Source organism: Procambarus clarkii, chromosome 65 (genome assembly GCF_040958095.1).
Source record: "Procambarus clarkii isolate CNS0578487 chromosome 65, FALCON_Pclarkii_2.0, whole genome shotgun sequence".
NCBI lineage: Eukaryota > Metazoa > Arthropoda > Malacostraca > Decapoda > Cambaridae > Procambarus > Procambarus clarkii.
The window spans coordinates 26,028,465-26,048,080 of record NC_091214.1 but is presented as its reverse complement, the minus strand read 5'-3'; the positions used below and the strand labels follow the sequence as shown (position 1 = coordinate 26,048,080).

The 19,616-nt window shown below is 38.6% G+C and overlaps 1 protein-coding gene across 4 annotated transcripts in view; it reads left to right on the top strand.

The window, feature by feature from the left end:
• The window catches only part of LOC123771001 (enolase-phosphatase E1), a 120,659-nt gene that overhangs the window by 47,379 nt on the left and 53,664 nt on the right, over positions 1–19,616 (top strand). For all 4 annotated transcript variants that reach the window (XM_045763190.2, XM_045763189.2, XM_045763188.2 and 1 more), the window contains exons 4-5: positions 10,521–10,708; positions 10,895–12,766. In XM_045763190.2, coding sequence (XP_045619146.2) covers positions 10,521–10,708; positions 10,895–12,766 — 2,060 coding nt within the window. The remainder of the gene's footprint in view (positions 1–10,520; positions 10,709–10,894; positions 12,767–19,616) is intronic.

Genomic DNA, 19,616 nt, shown 5'->3' with positions numbered 1-19,616 from the left:
ATCCTTTTTGGGTCAGCAATTTCTCCAGCTTTGAATGGGGTAGTTAGTTAGTTATCTCTTGTTTGAAAGGTTCTTGTTAGCCAACCTGTCATTTTCTTGCAGTTATGACAGGTTCTTTATTGTGTTCTTTGAAAGTAAGGTCTTCTGATATGATTACTCCCAAATCTTTTATATTGCTCTGGCATTCTGTCGTGTGATTTGACTACGTTTTATATGTGGCATCCGTTTTTATATTTTTGTTCTTGCCATAGTGCAGGTGCTGGAATGTATCCTCATTAAACTTATTATTTTCTGTGCCTCATTGAAAATTGGTTTGCTTTGTCACCTTGAGGTTACCTTGTCCTCTATACAGTATTCTTTATCTCATAAAAATCCTAGTGTCATCTGCAAAAGATGATACAGTACAAAAGGTTGTGTCCTCTGTCAGATATGAGAATGAGAAAAAGTACTGGAACAATCACAGTACCTTTCTTGACTATTACACACTGGGCTCTGTTCATTAGGAAATTGAAGATCCATTTTGCTATTTTTCCAGTAATTATTTTAAAGCACATTTTGTGTACAATAACACCATGTAACATTCTTCTAAAGCTTTGGCAAAAATCTGTGTATATTTCATCTGCGTTTTTCTTGTCTTCCATGGCATCTAAGGCCATGTCATAGTTATCTAGTGGTTGTGAGAGGCAGGAGTGCCTGTTTTGAACTCGTGTTGTCCAGGATTATGTAGATGTGAGTCCATGCAATTTGTGATCTCTCTCTCTTTAGCATTCTTTCAAAGATTTTTATGATGTGTTAGGGGTATTAGTCTAAAATTCTTTGCATCTGCTTTACCTTTGTGAAGTGGTGCGATCGCCACTGTTTTAAATATGTCAGGGATACAGTAACATATTTATCTAGGCTCCATGTACAAAAGATGTTAAGTGCCTGTCATAGTGGTGTTTTGCACTTGATGAATATAGAATTCCAGGCTTCTGGGCCTAGGTCAGAGTGCAGATGATCAAAAGATGATCTGTGATCAATGATCACAGATCATTGCTCGCTATGTGCTTCGGCACTATTTCTTTTGAAAATATTATATATATATTTTTTGGGGGGGGGGGAGGGATAAGTCTGATTACCAGATATTCCTTCACTATTATTCACTTTTTCATTGCGATATTGCTTGTTTAACACTATCAAAATCCACAACAAAAATTATTTGCAAATTTTGTTGTTGTCTTACAGTATATTGTTAAAATCCCATCTCTGGGCACACAAAGGAAATTAAAAAAAAAAAAAAATTAGCTGCATTGAAGTACTGTACTCGCCTAGTTGTGCTTGCAGGGGTTGAGCTTTGGCTCTTTGGTCCTGCCTCTCAACTGTCAATCAACTGATGTAGAGATTCTTGAGCCTATTGGGCTCTATCAAATCTTCATTTGAAACTGTGTATGGAATCTGCCTCCACTACATCACTGCCTAATGCATTCCATTTGTTAACTACTCTGACACTGAAAACCATTTTTGTCTCTGGCTCATTTAGGTACTAAGTTTCCACCTGTATTCCCTTGTTCATGTTCCAACCGTGCTAAATAGTTTGTCTTTGTCCACCCTCTCAACTCCTCTGAGAATTTTGTAGGTGCGGTACTTAAATTTGCAGATATACAGTAGCTCCTTTGCACAAGGGAGGTAGTAAAGCTTTGGCAAAAAATTATAGACCAGTTGCACTAACATCACACACAGTACAAGTTTTTGAAAGAGTGACTAGGAATCAAATTTTTAGTTTTATGGAAAATAATGAATTACACAATCCAGGACAATATTGATTTAGAGTGGGAAGATCCTGCCTGTCACAGTTACTCAACCATTATGGCAAAATCACAGAAGCCTTGGAAGAAAAGCAAGCTGCAGATGTTGTATACACAGACTTTGCAAAGGCATTCGACTAATGTGACAAATAGCCCATAAAATGAGAACATTAGGAATAACGGGTAAAGTAGGGCATTTGATTTTCCACTTTGTCAAACAGAATGCAGAGAGTGACGTTCAATCAAATAAGATCAAGCCCAAGTACAGTACAGTGAAAAGCTCTGTACCCAAGGGCACAGTCCTAGGTTCACTGCTATTTCTCATTCTTATCTTTGATATAGACAAAAATACTAGTCACAGCTTTGTGTCATACTTTGCAGATGATACAAAAATCAGGCTGAAAATTTCCTCTTTAGAAGACACTGAAAAACTGCAGGCAGATATTAATAAGGTCTTCGATTAGACAACTGAAAATAACATGATGTTTAACTGTGAAACGTTCCCAGTACAGTACTTAGGTATGGTGAAACGAGGAAGTTAACCCCTTAACTGCGTTGCCTCCAAATGTGACACCCCCGCAGTGCGCAGGAAATAAATTCTCTGCAATAAATTCTTTTTTCTTTTTAAAGTGTCAAAAACCCTTCTCTCAGTATGGGTATGTAAAAAAAAAGTCGAAATTGTACTTACTTTGGCTGCTATGGGGTCCGGAAGTTGGGGCGTAACGTCATCATTCCCCGTGCGCCCGTGCCATAAGCTCTCGGGGGCGGTGGGGCGCTCGGGGTGGGGTGCGCGAGTTGCCGCAAATATATTTTCGTTCATTTTTTGCGCACCTTTCCAAATACATTTTCATTGTTTTTATGTGCCAATCCAATGTATAATGAACACGTACACTATAATATCACAGTACAAAATCCGTACTGTCCGTAGACACTGTGTTATGTGCATGAAACTTGTGAATACATATGCAGCACATATTTACTATGTATCATGCTAATTTGTGTATATATACAATCTATTTACACACTATACACTGTCACACACTATATACATTCACCATCAACACGTTCAGAACACCGCGAGTGAGAGCTGCCACACCCAGCCAGCCCTCCCTCACTTCTCCAACATTGTATTCGCCAACTTTGCCCCTCCCATCATACCAATGTTTCATGTTCATTTATGTATATTTACAACATATGTACTCACTATACACTGTCACACACTATATACATTTACCAACAACACATTCAGAACATCGCGTAGCAGCTGCTTCGTATGGGCCAATAGCAGCTGCCTCGTATGGGCCAATAGCAGCTGCCCCGTATGGGCCAATAGCAGCTGCCTTGTATGGGCCAATAGCAGCTGCCCCGTATGGGCCAATAGCAGCTGCCCCGCATGGGCCAATAGCAACTGCCTCATATGGGCCAATAGCAGCTGCCTCGTATGGGCCAATAGCAGCTGCCTCGTATGGGCCAATAGCAGCTGCCCCGTATGGGCCAATAGCAGCTGCCTCGTATGGGCCAATAGCAGCTGCCTCGTATGGGCCAATAGCAGCTGCCGCATATGGGCCAATAGGAGCTGCCTCGTATGGGCCAATAGGAGCATTTGGCCATGAACACATTCAGAACACCTCTAGTGAGAGCAGCCACACCCAGCCAGTCTCCCTCACTCCAACATCTTACTCGCCAACATTGCTCCTCCCACCATATTGCTATACTGTAGTTCTTATTACACGTGTTCTATATACCTATCTACATGTTTTATTTACCAGAACTATGCAAGTAAGCCGGTATTGTGTCCAAACAGTACAGTGGCCACCATACACTGCATGAAAAATCACACAGCAGACGACGCTACGATTACGTCACCTCCCTCACCAAAATAGCTCCTCTCAACATTCTCCTGTTGCTGTTCTTACACTATATACACACACTATATATACCCATGTACATATGTGTTGCCCATAGCGAACCACTAAGCTAGTATGGTGAGCAAAACAAGAGTGGCAGCCACACACACACAATGAGGCTACCTCAATTCTCGCCCTCCCTCCCTCATCAAAATTCCTCCTTCCACAATACTACGCACAACGCTAATTATAACCACAATCCTGCTATTATCACAATCCTGGTCACTAATTCCTGTAAATGAATAATTGACCACGTTTATTTTGAAAAGGAACCTAAGAAATCATTTGAAGATTCCTAGATGAACGAAATAATGCTGTGGTGCTGTGGCTAGCGCTGTGAACATCGTGAACAGCATTGAATCACTGATATTTGAACATTGTACCCAGTCATTATCACACTCAGGCTCTAATATAACACTATCATAGCTAAATAATACAAGTTATATATATATTTTGACATTATTAGGCGATGCTGTGGTCACATGCTGAACAGCAGTGCTGTGTGCTCATGCTGCGAGTGCCAGCCTTGGTTGCTCACACACTACTGAGGCTCCTACACCCGGGAATGTGGACCACGATTTTTTTTTAAGATGGCGTCTGTTTACAAGAGCTCTGAGGAAGCTGATGTGAACCCCATGTAGCCGCGGGAGTTTTGAATGGAACGTGAAAAATACAAATACCCGGAGGCGCGTTGCGCAAACCAGACGTGAGCCTGCAGGCGCGTTGCGCAGTTTAAGGGTTAATGAAACACAGGGCACAGGACACAATCAGATACAATGATAGAAGGAAAGCATCATGTAAAAGGTACGAGAATTATGATGTCTCTCAACCTGACATTTAGTGAACATAACTGAGCAAATATTGTGGTGGCCAGGAAAATGATATGATGGATTAATAGGAAGGTTCAAATCCAGAGACCTCACAGCAATGCTAATAATATTTAAATTACTGTGCTGTCCTGTCTTGAGTATTGCTCGGTACTCACTTTCCCTTTCAGAGCAGGAGAGATCTCTGAATTCGAGGGAATACAGAGAACATGTACGGTACACATAGAAACAATAAAAAATATAAATTATTGGGACCGTCTCAAAGCTCTCAAAATGTACTCTTTGGAAAGAAGATGAGAGAGGTATCAAATAATATATCCATGTAAGATACTTGAAGGCCAGGTCCCAAATTTGCACAATGGAATAACAACTTACTAGAACAAAGGATACAAAGGATCAAGGAAATGCAGAATAGAACCAGTGAGGAGTAGAGGTGCCATAGGCACGATCAGAGAGCACTGTCTTAGCATCAGAGGTCCACAGCTGTTCAACACCCTCCCAGCAAGCATTATAAATATGCCCTGAACAAAAGTGGATGTATTCAAGAGGCACTTAGATAAGTTCTTTCAAGAAGTACCAGACCAACCAGGCTGTAGTGGATATGTTGGCCTGCAGGACCTTCCAAGGTGCAGCCTGTTGGACCAAGTTATCATAAGTTGAGCCTGGCCTCAGGCTGGGTTCGGGGAGTAGAACTCCCTGAACCCTCTCCAGGTATGCTGCAGGTGATCATGTCTTCCCTTACTTTTGTGTCTTCCAGGGATGTGAGGTTTAGCTCCCTTAGTCTTTCCTTGTACCTCATACTTCTCAGTTCTGGGACTAGTCTGGTGGCATACCTCAGAATCTTCTCTAACTTTGTCTTGTGTTTAACTAGGTATGGACTCCAGGCTGGAGCTGCATACTCAAGGATTGGTCTGACATATGTGGTATACAAGGTTCTGAATAATTCCTGTCACAAGTCTCTAAAGTTTATGTTGGCCAATCTAGCATATGCAAGTGGAGAAATTGCTCTGTGACATCACAGATGCTTGGTTATCTATGCTAGAGACTCCCAAATCCAGTTGCATGGACAAATCAAGACCCGCGAGTTGCCACAATATTTCCATTTTTTTGTACTCTATTATTTTCTTTATTGTTTTCTCTTGTTTATATGGATGTCATTTATGATTTGTACATAGTAGAACATACACAATGTTCTCATATGTAATGCAATACACTTACAAACAATGAAGACATAATCAGGAACATTACAATATCAGATACCACATATACAGTACTCAGATCACAAGCTCATTGAAGTGCAAACTACCATCAATACTCAGAATAGGCCTAAAACAATGATCAAGTGAAAGGGGGTTATTCAGTAAATTAAATTTTTATAATAAAAGGATAGACTGGGAGACAATAAACAGGGAACTAACTAATATTCCATGGGAAACTAAGTAATAAAAATACTACAAAAGGAATAGAAAAACTGACTAAGGAAGTATATAAAGTCTGTCTGAAACATGTTCCTTTCAGGAAAGCCAGAAAGAGATCCAACGTAGAAAGAGAACGCAGACAACACTTTAAAAGAAGGAAAAAAATAACGGAAATGCTCAAGCAGACACGACTTTCCTTACAAAGAAGTAATAATTTAAACGGGGAGATTGAAGAAATCAAGCAGAAACTGAAACATTCGTATCAGATTGAAGAAAGGCAACTAAAACATAAAGCAATTCAAGAAATAAATAAAGAAAAACCCAAAATATTTCTTCACATATGCAAAATCAAAAGCAAAAACCACTGCCAGTATTGGGCATATTTGTACGAATGAAGGTTCATACACTGAGGATGACAAAGACATTAGTGAAATCCTAAAAAAAGCAGTATGAGGACATTCTTAGCACTCCAATAAACACCATGAAAGTGAAAGATCCTGACAACTTCTTTATGCGGGATTTCCTAACCCCTATAAATGTAACTAATATCAACACGAGCATGGCAGATTTCGAATTCTCGGTTTACTGTCGCTGGATACTCAGTTTTCTATCGAACAGAACACAAAGAGTAACAGTCAACCATATAAAATAGGGTCCAAGTGCAATAAAAAGTTTTGTGCCTCAGGGTACAGTCCTTGCACCACTGCTTTTCCTTATTCTCATATCAGATATAAGCAAAAATACAAGTCACAGCTTCGTATCATCCTTTGTAGATGACACAAAAATCAGCATGAAAATTTACCTCTGCTGAAGACATTGAAAAACTTCAAGCAGATATTAACCCTCAGACTGCTAAGGGCCTTTTCGCCTCCAACACCCACAGGCGTAACAAAAAAAAAAAAAATAAAAAAAAAATCTTTCGTCTTATAAAAGTGTTCATTTGTGTTCCCTGATCATGGAAAGAAAAATCGTAGGTAGCATATTTTGGCCACAATCTGGTGGGGGAAGTCTGGCAAAAAAGAGGCGTTGACAGAGCAGTCGCCAGACGAGGTCTGCTCTACCCAAGCTGTCAGGCGGCAGTTGCCACAAAGATATTATTACCTAATTATTTCAATGTCTCTGAGTGATTTTGTTTTTGTGAAGTACTATTATTCAATAGTGTGTATTGTGATATATTTATGTAATAAAATGTGTGAACCATCGCTGTACAGTGGAACCTCAAATAACGAATTTAATCCGTTCCAGCGCCGTGATTGTCATGTGAAACAGACGTCATACAAAACGAATGTCCACATTGACAATAATGGAAATCAAATTAATCCGTTCTGCCACTGAAAAACATCAATATGATATTCAATGTTTTAAATAATGGAGCAGCCTACCATACACTGAACAAATCTTTGACATTTTTCTTTCTTCAAATTTGTTCAATATTTTTTTTTCACTTGTCTTATAGCAAAAGGTTCGTTCGGTGTTCAGCAAGTAGGCTGCTCCATGTTTCTTAAATAAAAAAAACGAATATGAACAATTTTGAAAAACAACAAATGTCAACAAGGTTTGTTCGGTGGTCGGCAGGGAGGCTGCTCCATGTTTCTTAAATAAAAAAAATGAAAAATAAAAAAACCGGTCGAAACAATTTGAAAATCGAACAAATACCATAAAGGTTCGTTCAGTGTTTGTCGGGTAGGCTGCTCCATTACAGCAATCTTTCTTTGTTTCAAATGTGTTCCATTTGTTTTGTATTTTTCATTTACGTCTTAATAATGGAGCAGCCTACCCGACAAACACTGAACGAACCTTTATGGCATTTGTCCGATTTTCAAATTGTTTCAACTGTTTTTTTTTTTATTTAAGAAACATGGAGCAGCCTACTTGCCGACCACCGAATGAACCTTTTTGACATTGTTGTTTTCAATTTTTTTATTTTTTTTTATTTTTTTATTTTTTATTTAAGAAACATGGAGCAGCCTACCTGCCTAATGTATAAAATACAGTATGTCACAGGTGTGATAATCACGGAATCGGTCATCGCCCCACAAGGCAACTGTGCATTCTATGCACCAGGTACACACAGATTTTTTTGCCTTTCCTCTCTTTGTTTTGTGTGCTTGCAAGCAATGGACACACATTTACTTTTTGCACATATTCCCGTATGTAACCAAGCTTGTGTATTGCAAGGTAGTCTTTGAAAGCCAGTCTGTTGAGAGCCGTGTGAGGCATTGTTTGCACAAAGCTCATCACATCACTAGCTTCCTGACCAAATTTCAAAAGTAATTGTGACAACAGAGCAAGACTACAAATACAGATTAGTGGTTTCTTGCCTGATTTTACCAAATATTGTAATGTTGAAACTGTTCAGCACTCTTTATGTCTACAATGTGGAAAAAAATTCTTGGTCCACATTACAGTTTTGCACACACATTTATCTACCAATGATACATTACATCATTACACATTTATCTACCAATCTCATTAAATTGTAGTCCATGGCACAATTTGGTAATGGACTACAATATAATTTACACTGTTTTGCAAAGTTCCGTTTACCACTGTATCATTTCACTACTGTGAATCATCGACATCTTCACTTTGCATCTGTCTTTTGTTGCAAAATGTACTTCCTGGAAATTGGGGTTCGAACAATGTTGTCTTTGTTCCAATAATCGTGGATGACTTTCACAATGTTTCATCATACAAAGCTCATGAAAAACACTCATTTCAGCTACAGTCCTCTCTTTTCAATGTGTCAAATGTGAAGTAATAAGCTTGATGTAACAAGTTGTACTGCTTACCAGTTCATTTCCTCAAGATGTTACATAAATGCCTCGTCAAAATAAGCCATAAAATATCAACTTTCACTCATATTGGAAAATGTCTAACACTAAAATCCATATCATCAATTGTAGGTATTTCTGGTACAAAATTCTCACACTCTTTCCACACGAATACTCCTGTGCTGTTTGTAGTTGCACCAACACCACGACCAACATCACAGCTCCGTATTATAGTAAAACTCAATTGTCTAGGAGATGAAGCTCTTCTACATTGTATAGCCCACCACGAACAGTTGAAGTGGAGATCAAACTGTTGTCATTGTCCTCATGGCAGGACACACACCAGCACTTTACAGGGCAAGCTGCTGACACAACAAACCTGTGCCTAGTAACACTACCATGAGAACCGGGCTGTGGTGGGTATGTGGGCCTGCGGGCCGCTCCAAGCAACAGCCTAGTGGAGCAAACTCTCACAAGTCAAGCCTGGCCTCGGGCCGGGCTTGGGGAGTAGAAGAACTCCCAGAACCCCATCAACCAGGTATAAACCACTAAGACTAGGTTCATCTATGCTACAAGTATCAGAATGAATATCTCTCAAACCAGAAAAAGTCATTGACTACAGTATCATGGTGTTTAGGAATGGCAGGTGGCACAGGTGGTGAAAATAATGAACACTATGAGAGTGGTGTTGACCTGGTACGGTACAGCGGTGGTGGTTAATTCTGCTTACTGTAAATAATCACTGTATCGTACTCATCAATGTCTGTATCACTCGTATCTGATCGTTGTGTTAGGGTTTTAATTGGATTTTGAGTCGTCAACATCACTACCACTATCCTCTTGATACAATGGATCATGTTCAGTATTTCATCCTCCAATAGTGAATTTTCAATCACGCAACCCATCAGTGACAGAAAGCTGGAAGCACATTTGTCAGCTGTAGTAGCTCACTTGAAACTGAGCCTACCCATGGCTGTGGGACATATTGAGAATTTTTTTCAAGATGGCAGAGCCTCAGGCCTCCATATGCTACCCAGGTTACCACATGCAAGTTTTCAATCTTAAGATATGCTAACAAACACCATATATATGATGGAAATCAACATAAGGTAACCACAAAATACGGCAATCGATGCACCACCTATCAACAGACTTATGGTGGTTTGCACAATGCTGGGGTTAATGGTTAAGGGATAATTTCCATGGTTTCTATTGGGTTACTGAATGGGCTGTCTCTGGTTAGACTCTTCCTTTTTGAGTTGAGCTGAGACTATAAACTTAACCCAAAGTTAAATTAAATTGTGTTTATTCAACCTCATTGTTATAGTGCCAAAGAGATTATCAATCGACTTATTCTGTTTCATACATACAGTATCCTTTCTCTTGCATTTATTTCTGAAGCTTTTTCTTTGCATACTTGTATTTTTAGTGTGTACTAATGGCATGTATTTATACATAAGAGTATTATGCAGCATGTTCATTCTGGCTTATTTCATGTTCCACATACTGAGGAGTTATAATTTAGGTCGCATCTTCCTTGATGATGCTTGTATGGTATTCGCATGTTCTTATAATACTGTACTGTAGCATATAGTTGCTTTCCACATTGTCTTGCCCCTTACTTTCTTTTTTTATATCTACATTTATATCTGCACTTAGTAAATTTAAAAAAATGCATAAAATTTATTGTTTCTTGTTCATTATATACAGTAATATGTTTTATAGTAATGATATACAGTGCAGTACTGTTATAGTATTTGATATATATACTATATATAGTAATTGTTTGGAATATGTCTTTGTATGGCAGATTTTATGAAGAGGGTGGCTGGGAGCTGGTCGGCGTGTGGTTGCAGGAAGCAGTAAATGCCAAAAACTGGCCATTGGCAACACAAGTGCTGAGCCTTCTGGAGTCATCACCCATGACGGTGGCCAGACTTAAGCGGAACACCACTCCCAAGCTTGTGAAGGAGCTCTCCAAGGACTCTAGCAGTCCAGGTAAGGATGCACTTACCTTTGTAAAACAGACGACATGTAACAATGCTTGCGTACATTTTATTATGAGCAAGCACTTTGCCATTTTGTGATTAAATTTTAACATGTTATAAGTATAAAGTATTTAGCAATTATGCCTTGCTCTCTCTTGAAGGGTAAATAAATGGTGTGTATTTGTATTTATTTCAGGTGTCCAGGTGGTGGCCAAACATTTGGTCCTAAAGTGGATGGAGGTTGTACGTCAAGGTGATGGTGTGGCTACAGCTGCAGGTGTTGGCCTGGACAGCAGTATTAACACTTCTGCTGATGAAGATAGTGTTGAAACTCCTACACAACAGGCAGAAATTCCTACTACACAACAGGCAGAAATTCCTACTACACGACAGGCAGAAATTCCTACTACACAACAGGCAGAAATTCCTAACGAGCAAACATCAATGGACGTTGATGGTGTAGCAGAGGAAGGTACACACACAGCAACAGCAGAATCCTCACAGGGAGAGGGTGGTTATGGTAGCTCCTCTCTTTCATGCCAAGATGAATCTTCAAGTACTTCCACAGAAAGTGACATTACGCCTGCACCCACCACACCTATCCGTATCACCATTCGCAGTGGGTCACAGGTTCTGGCTAAGGTATCATCACAGCGCCTCAGCCAGGACTCGACAGACAGCGATGACAACAAGCCACTCAGTATTATTAAACAGGAAGCAGAGAAAGCCCGTTCATCGACACCGGTTAGTGGTGGTGCCATCAGTAACGAAAATTCATCCACTACGTCAGTGGGGTCACTGGAGACTGGTGATGATACGTCAGGCAATACTACTGCTGCTGCTGCTGGCTCCTTGGAGGCAGGCAATGCTGCCTCAGAGAATATTGAGAGTACATCAGGCTCGAATGTTAATTCGGTCATTGTTAACACATCCGCTGTGACTGTCTCAAGCACAGTGCCATCAACGGAGTCAACCACCACAACCACTACAACTTCGGCCATCCATACTATAGTTACATTTACTGGCAGTCTAGCTGCCAACAACCCACCTGTTGCTAAATCCTTGCCTGCTTCCACCCAAAGCAATACCACATCCCCCCTTCCTGATACCAAAGACCAGGATTCTCCGGTGACTGAAAAGAAGAGTGACATGAATGGTGTGAGTGATGATACAAAAGTGGAGTCTGTGACAAGTAAAGGTGCAAATAAAGTAGATAGTGGTAATAAGTCAGAGGGAAAGAGTGAAACGAAGAGTGAAGTGAAAAGTGAAAAAGTAAAGAAAAGTGACTCAAGTAAAGATAAGGCCAAAGACAAACACAGAGACAAGGACAAAGAGAGAGAGAAAGACAGGAAATCAAGGGACCATGATAGAAAGAAAGACAAAGATAAGAGCAAAAATTCTAAAACCAGTGGCAGTAGTAGTAGTAGTAGTAGCAGTAGTAGTAAATCTGATAAAGACAGAGTTAAGAGTTCTAAAGACCATGATAGATCTAAAAGTGATAAACACAGAAGCAGTAGTACCAAAGACAAGGATAGGAGGGACAAGGATAGAAGTAAAAGTAGCAGGGATAAAAGAAGTGGAAGTACAGATAAAGATAAGCACAGGGAAAAGGAGAGAGATAAAGATAAAGAGCGGCGTGAGGACAAGAAGAAAAAAGAACAGGAGAATGAAGATAAAGCTACACTGGAGAAAATAAAGCCATTAAGTGCAGATGGGTTAGCCAAAATACCCAGGAAACAAGCCCCAGCAAGTTTCCTTGATGCTTTGGGTTCTGCTGATGTTGACTTGCAGGAGGCCAAAAAGCCTACTGTCAAGACTTATAAGTCCCGTGGGTTCCGCAATACAGGACTGCTGGATGAACCCACCAAGCTACCTGGAGTGGCAGGAAAGAAGGCATCCGAGAAGAAGCCAGCAGCAGGGGTAAGCCTTGCTGGTGGAATGAAGCGCACCTCACCGCTTGATGATCTAGCTGCCACCCCCCCTGACAAACGCACGCGCTCCTCTGTTTCATCGTTGCCGCTGAACGCCGACAAGCCAGGAGGAGTCAAGCTAATATCACCTAAAAGACGTAAGTGGAAGATGCCCGCCACTACTCTCATACTACCTCTTTATTTTTGTTTTGTTACCTTCTGCTTTTATCCTCTTGTATTTTTCATTTTTCCATTTTTCTTGGTATTGGTTTCCTTTATCATCACCACTGGAGGAAAAGGATCATTGCAAATTTGTATTTATTTTTTCTCTGGGTACTTGTGATGTATATTTAATTTTGTCTTTGATAACATGCTCTCTAGTTTCAGTTATGAGGTGAGGTAGTGGCGGGCCTCATGTTAACATTGCAGTGGTAGACGAGGAGTAAGGCTGGATACAGGTGGAAGGGAGACAGGGAGCATATCATGTGATCTTTAAGCCATTTCACTTCACTTTTGGTTTAGTATTCATGTTTTGTCTGAACACAAATTTTTTCTTTGCCGTTAAAATAACTGTAGCCCTACCTCTGCCTGTAGGCACCTTACTCCAGTCTCCACTGCTAATTATTGTGGGATGTGGCGAGTACCAGAAGAAAGCTCATTAGGTCCAGTTGCCTTTTTGTTAACATTTTGATATTGTCTAACTTGGTAAGCATTTTGTAGTGCTAAGCTTTGCACAAAGAAATGTATCAATGAAATTTACCTTTGGTTGCAGTAGCCTGTGTTAAAACAGATCTCATGCATTTTAGCCAGTCACTTTTTTATACTGTATGCTTGAAGCTTTAAAGGCTTGATGGCTCTAATGTAACAAAGGCCCCTAAATATTTAAAAGTTTTTTTGTAGGCATGTTATTGAATGTAACAAAGGGTGAGATCAATGATTCTAAGGCATATCTTCTCTTTCCTATGTTTTTCTTCGCATGAGAAGGAAGTTGAAAAATTAACTCTCTAAAGTTTATTTTCAGTTACATTATTATGGCCTGATGCTAAGAGAAGCATTTTGTTGAAGCTGACGGCATTTTCAAAGGCAGAGTTCAAATGGATACAGTTAGGAGCAGGCAAATATATAGTCAAGAGTGAGATGAAGTACTGCACTATGGGACCAATGGGCCCACTGCAACTTTCCAATCTCACGTGTTTCAATGATGGCTGGGGCAGTATGTTGATGTTTCATCTTGGTCTCGAGGATGGCAGAGACCAAGACAAAACATCCAACATACTATAGGGAGCTGGTCGGCCGAGAGGACAACACGTGGGACTTGTGATCCTGTGGTCCTGGGTTCGATCCCAGGCACCGGCGAGAAACAATGGGCAGAGTTTCTTTCACCCTATGCCCCTGTTACCTAGCAGTAAATTAGGTACCTGGGTGTTAGTCAGCTGTCACGGGCTGCTTCCTGGGGGTGGAGGCCTGGTCGAGGACCGGGCCGCGGGGACACTAAAAAAGCCCCGAAATCATCTCAAGATAACCTCAAGATACTACCTCAGTCATAATTGAAACGCATGAGATTGGAAAGCTGCAGTGGGGCCACTGGTCCCCATATTGAGGTGCTTTACATCACTCCCAGTTACATATTTGGCTGCTTCAAATTGTATCTACCTGTGCTCTGCCTTTTGAAAATGTTGACAGGGTCACTAAAATGCATCTCTTAGCATCAGGCCATAATAAAACAGCAAAATGAATTTCTTTTCAATTGAATAGAGACATAAGAAAATAGAGAAGATTCATGTTAAAATCACTGATCTCACTTTGTCATATTCAATAACATACATAATCAGTCATAACTTTGAAAACACTGTCAGCATTGGAATATTATACTAATACTCTGGAATTCCAAAATCTAGTAAAACTTTGGCCTATTTCAAATGAGATTTTCAAGGGCCTCCCATGAGGCTTCAGTGTAACGTTAAAAGGTTACCTGGTTCAGAAAATTGGTTAGTAGGAAGGCCTCAGGACCCATGAGCAAGTCACACACACACACACACACACACACTGTATACTTGTTGGAGTGTATACTTGTTGGAGTGTTTGCTTCACATTCTCTTGGTGAGGATGGAAAGGAAATTGTCTTCTGTTTTTTTTTTTTTGTGAATAACATTATACATTGACTAATCATCAGCATAGATGATGTCTTTTATATCAATTAAATAAAAAAGTAAAATTGTTTTCAAACAATTGAAAATACAAAATAAAAGTGGCCTACTTGAGTAAGGCTGCAACCATAGTAAATTTGCTTAGCAGGTGGGAGAGAGTGGGAGGGGGGGGGGATAGTTCCTAATATTTAATGCTAGTACTAATATTGCACTAATATTTAATACTCTGCGAGTCGTTCTCTGGACATTTCTTTAAATGGTCAGAATAAAGAATGCTTCTAGCCTAGGACTATTGCTGTAATATAAATCAAAATTATGAAAAGTAGAGAATATAATTGATATGGTGAACAGGTACAGTATTACCACCACATTTGTATGAAAATGGCAGATATGTTGCCTCTACAGGGTTTGTCTTGCCTAAATATTTATTGGAAGTATGTGGAGGTAACGTGGCCTAAATTAGTCATGCCCACCAGAACAGGCAGGTTGGATAATTCCCCAACAAATAGTGCTAAGAAAAAGATTAATACTGTGATATATTAGTGAGGAAAGTGCACATAAATATTATTAACATTTAAGAAGTAGATAAATAGATGCACATTATTTAGAAATATGTACAGTATTTATTAAAAGTTAAAACTATGAAGCAAAATTTAAACACTTTATAATATGAATAGGTCTTCATGAACATAGAATAACTAATCAGGGTCATTACTCTTTGATTCTTCATATTTGTGTTCGGTCCAAGTATAGAGAAATTTAACACAAGCATGCAAAATCTGCACAAAATATGTCTCTGTGGTAGATCACTGAAAGGCTCAAGAAATGGCAAGTATCACAACAAAGGAAAATTATTCTACATAAGAGATTACAGAAATTTAACAACATGCCTAAGCTGTCATGCCAAACTAAAGGAAATATAACAAAATATAAAAATAAGCCATCTTGGAAAACAGAAGCAAAAATATTTTGTTCACATGTATATGCAGCACAGTATACAAAAGTTAAATTGAAATCTCTTCTAGTATTAGTCACCTACTTAGTGGAAGAGGGTCATTTATGGAAGATGATTTAGACATTGGTCAAATCTGGTAATAAAAGTACAAGTTTCTTATGAAACCCGGTGGGCAACATGAAAGAAGAAAACGCTGAATTTTTGTTTTCTGGGAGAGCACCCTTTGGTGGCATCCTGAGCTGCCTGCTTGGTTAATTCCAAGCTTAAAACACCTAAACAGGTCCCTTGAATCACGAGCACCTACTGAGAACCAGGACCAGAATTTGGCCCCCTCAATAGAGGTAAGGAAGTCTGGGGGATGCAAGTTTTACTAAGGCAGAAGGAAAACCCACCAGGAAGGTAGAGCATCCCAGAACATTGGCAACCTTGATACGATTGATGTTCACATTTTTTTATCCAGCCAAAATGTTATCATAATTATCACATTGGGGTGGGCTGTGGGAGTAGAGTAACTCTTGAAACTTGCCACAGACACACAAAATATTGAAATATTTTACCCTAAATTGCTTTTTTTAGTCATGAATACATTAAAGAAAAAGTTCTAGTCAGTACTAGATAGACTCGCAAGGCAAACTAAGAGGTGGTGTAATTAAGACATTTATTGTTCATTGTTTATTGTTTACAAGTACAGTATTGTCTGTTAGTGCATTCAATACTTTCAGTTGTAATGAAAAATAGCAAAGTAAGAGAAAATTATATACAACTCTAAAAGAGTTTAAAACTAAAGAATTGCTTGTATGTTTTAGACACAGCTGTCTTAAATTGTAATACAAGCAGTAATAATTAATTCTAAAATCTTTGTATAACATCAAGAGTGTTGCAGAGGTCAAACAAAAAAAAGAGTTATTGTTCTTATTATAATACTGTATTTTATTGTTCTATTATACATACAGTATAATGGTGTACTATATATATAACAACAGTATTGTTAATTCAGCTCCCAGTTCTGGAGTTGATTAATATAAACAAATATATAATATTTCTGAATCTTGCATGCAAGTTTAAGTGGGCTTTTCACAGGAGATTTGAAGTTACAATGAGACTAGGAATATTTATGAATGACAAGTGGTTGAAGAAAGCAGTCATATAGTGAGTTAGTTTGTATAAATGAGATTAGCAATAAGGTAGTAAGAGATAATTAAGTGGGGAATGGAATTTGATAAACAAACAAACAAAATAGAATAGAGCCTTGAAAAAGCTAGTTGGCAAAACAATGTGTGAAGCATCATGAACAGTGACAGATAGATTGATTTTAAAAGAAATTATAGAAGAACTTGCAGGAAAGGAGAAATCCAAATGAAAGTAGATTAAACCTTGTTATTTGTCAAATCATATTAAATACTTTAGGGACAGCTAAAGTATGAGGGAGATGATGAGAAAGTATGACTTTTTGATGGAAGGTCAATACCAGTAAAGTATGCCTTTTGGTGTCAGGCAGGACTGTAATATTGGCTAATGTAGGCAAGAAGTATTATCAAAAAAAGCACCCCCAGCCATTTTAAGTGTCCCAGCCTGGGCTGTTTGTGCATTTGTCTGCTAGGACATAGGGATGTAAAGTTTTTTGTTAATAATTTACATTCTTTTTCAACACTGGATGCTTGAGTTAGGTACTTTTTCCTGCTTCAGAGGTCTGTAACACCTCTTTGTTGTTGTTGTTTGTTGACTTAATCAGTGATATATTACTAAGATTTGTTGACTTAATCAGTGATATATTACTAAGATTTGTTGACTTAATCAGTGATATATTTCTAAGGTATTAGTTAATCCTTGGATTGAACATTATGGTGTCACTGCATTCTGCATCTGTTGTATAGAAATAGGCACAGCATCACAATTATTGGAGGAGGAGGGGAAGAGATGCTATGTACATTAGTATGCAAAGTGCAGAGTGACTGGTTGAAAGAGTAGAAAAATGACAGACTGCTTTTTGAAAAAGTATCTTAGTGTATATATATGAACAATTGTACAAGAAATATTCTAGTGTGTCTGACCCCATAATAGCACTTTGTATGATAAGATTGAAAGGTAAATGAATGAATGATGTCAGACAGTGATGAAAGGGTGAAAGTGGAAAGGAAATTTGCTAAGAAGTACAACATGAGAGTTGACAGTGACATAAAAGGTATATACAAATAGTGTATAGTATTGTTGAACAAAAAAAGGCTAGGCACAAGTTGTTGATGTACAAACTGGTACATTATAAATGAAAAAATTAAATGCCCAGTGGGAAGAGAATGTGACAAGGCAGTTCACAAGGAAAATAAATTGGTTCTGTGGATACAAAGACAGAGGAAAACAAGCAAACAGAAGTATGATGAAATTAGTAATAAAATTGTTCACTTTCCATTTAAAGTAAACTGTGAATATTGACTTAGAAAAATTACTTAAAATTTTTCAAGAAGACAGTAAGATCATCTGAAGAAAAGACTTGGGCCTGGATCATGGGGGCTTAGTCAATATTTCCTAACCATTTTTTGAACTCCAGAGCACTACAAGGTTGTCTCTGATAATAACTGTGGGTTGGCAATGAGGCTATGAAGCTCATAAACTGCTTAAATTAATAAATGCAAACTTATCCCTCACAATCGAGGTACAGATCTCTTGTAATATAACAATTGCCTCTGTAGATGCATTTTTAGTATGTCTCTTAGTCTTGTGTACAGATGTTTTACTGTACCTTATATTTCCTATGATAATATGCTTGTCATGAACATTACCATCATTATTCAGAGGAACAATAACTACAACAAAGGCATGACAAGATAAATGTCAGAAAATTACATAAAGACTGCCATGTGCATGATTGGACTGGCAGTTTGCTTAAATTAAAGCTATGACAATTGTGGCTTTGAATAAAGTGCGAAGACTGGGTACATCAGCAGCAGCAGACCTACTCGCAGTGATTATATCTCCAGGATTATTGAGTAAACTGATGAGAAGCAATTATTTGCTAGAGAACTTCAATCTCTTGGTGGTGTTACCTTGATCACGGTATGTACTGTATTTGCAATTCTAAATACAGTATTAAAATTATACTTGAAGTGAACTAGAATACTGTAGTGCATTATCAGGGATGTAAAGAAATAATCTTCTATTGAGCAGTGTGTATCGTCCAAGTATGGCTGTTACTTCACTATGCAAACACACAATGACGATTTAGTATGTTTTAATGTTATTTGAACTATTTTATATTTAATAGAGATGCATTAAAGAAGAATGACAAGACTAATAGCTGGTCTTGAGACCAGCTATTAGTCTAACAAAGTATCCAAAATAGAGAACCTATTTTGCAAAGACAGATTGACATCTCAGTTTACACTCATTTCAGAAATGCACAAATGGGTATATAATCCAGATTTTGTAGTAAATAAGGGGCATAAACAGCGGATAAATATTTCTGAAACTGGTAGAATAGGTGTTAACCCACCGCAGAGGAAGTTTTGTTTTAAGATGGATAAAAGGAAATACTGGTTTGGCAATAGTGTTGAAGATTAGTTGTATAGGTTTGAACACGATTGCTGCAGTTCTACTTAATTCATATACTGTATTATGTTTCCAAGTGACAGGTTAAATCGGAACACAAAAGAGGGAAATTATATCGTAACACATTTGTCTAATCTCATGTGGGTCACTGAATCCTTATTCAAACTCGACTTCAATGTGAATAACCAGAATGGCAAGTTTTCCATCCTCACTGCACTGTATAGCCTTCAAACTCATTTTCCCTTTATATTTACAGGTTAATGTACTACTTTGCAGAGGTAATTGTTTAGGTTTAAAATCCTTAGAATTGGCTAAAGTGTATTATAGCAATGTACTATTAATCAAGTTGTAGTGTTCCTTCTT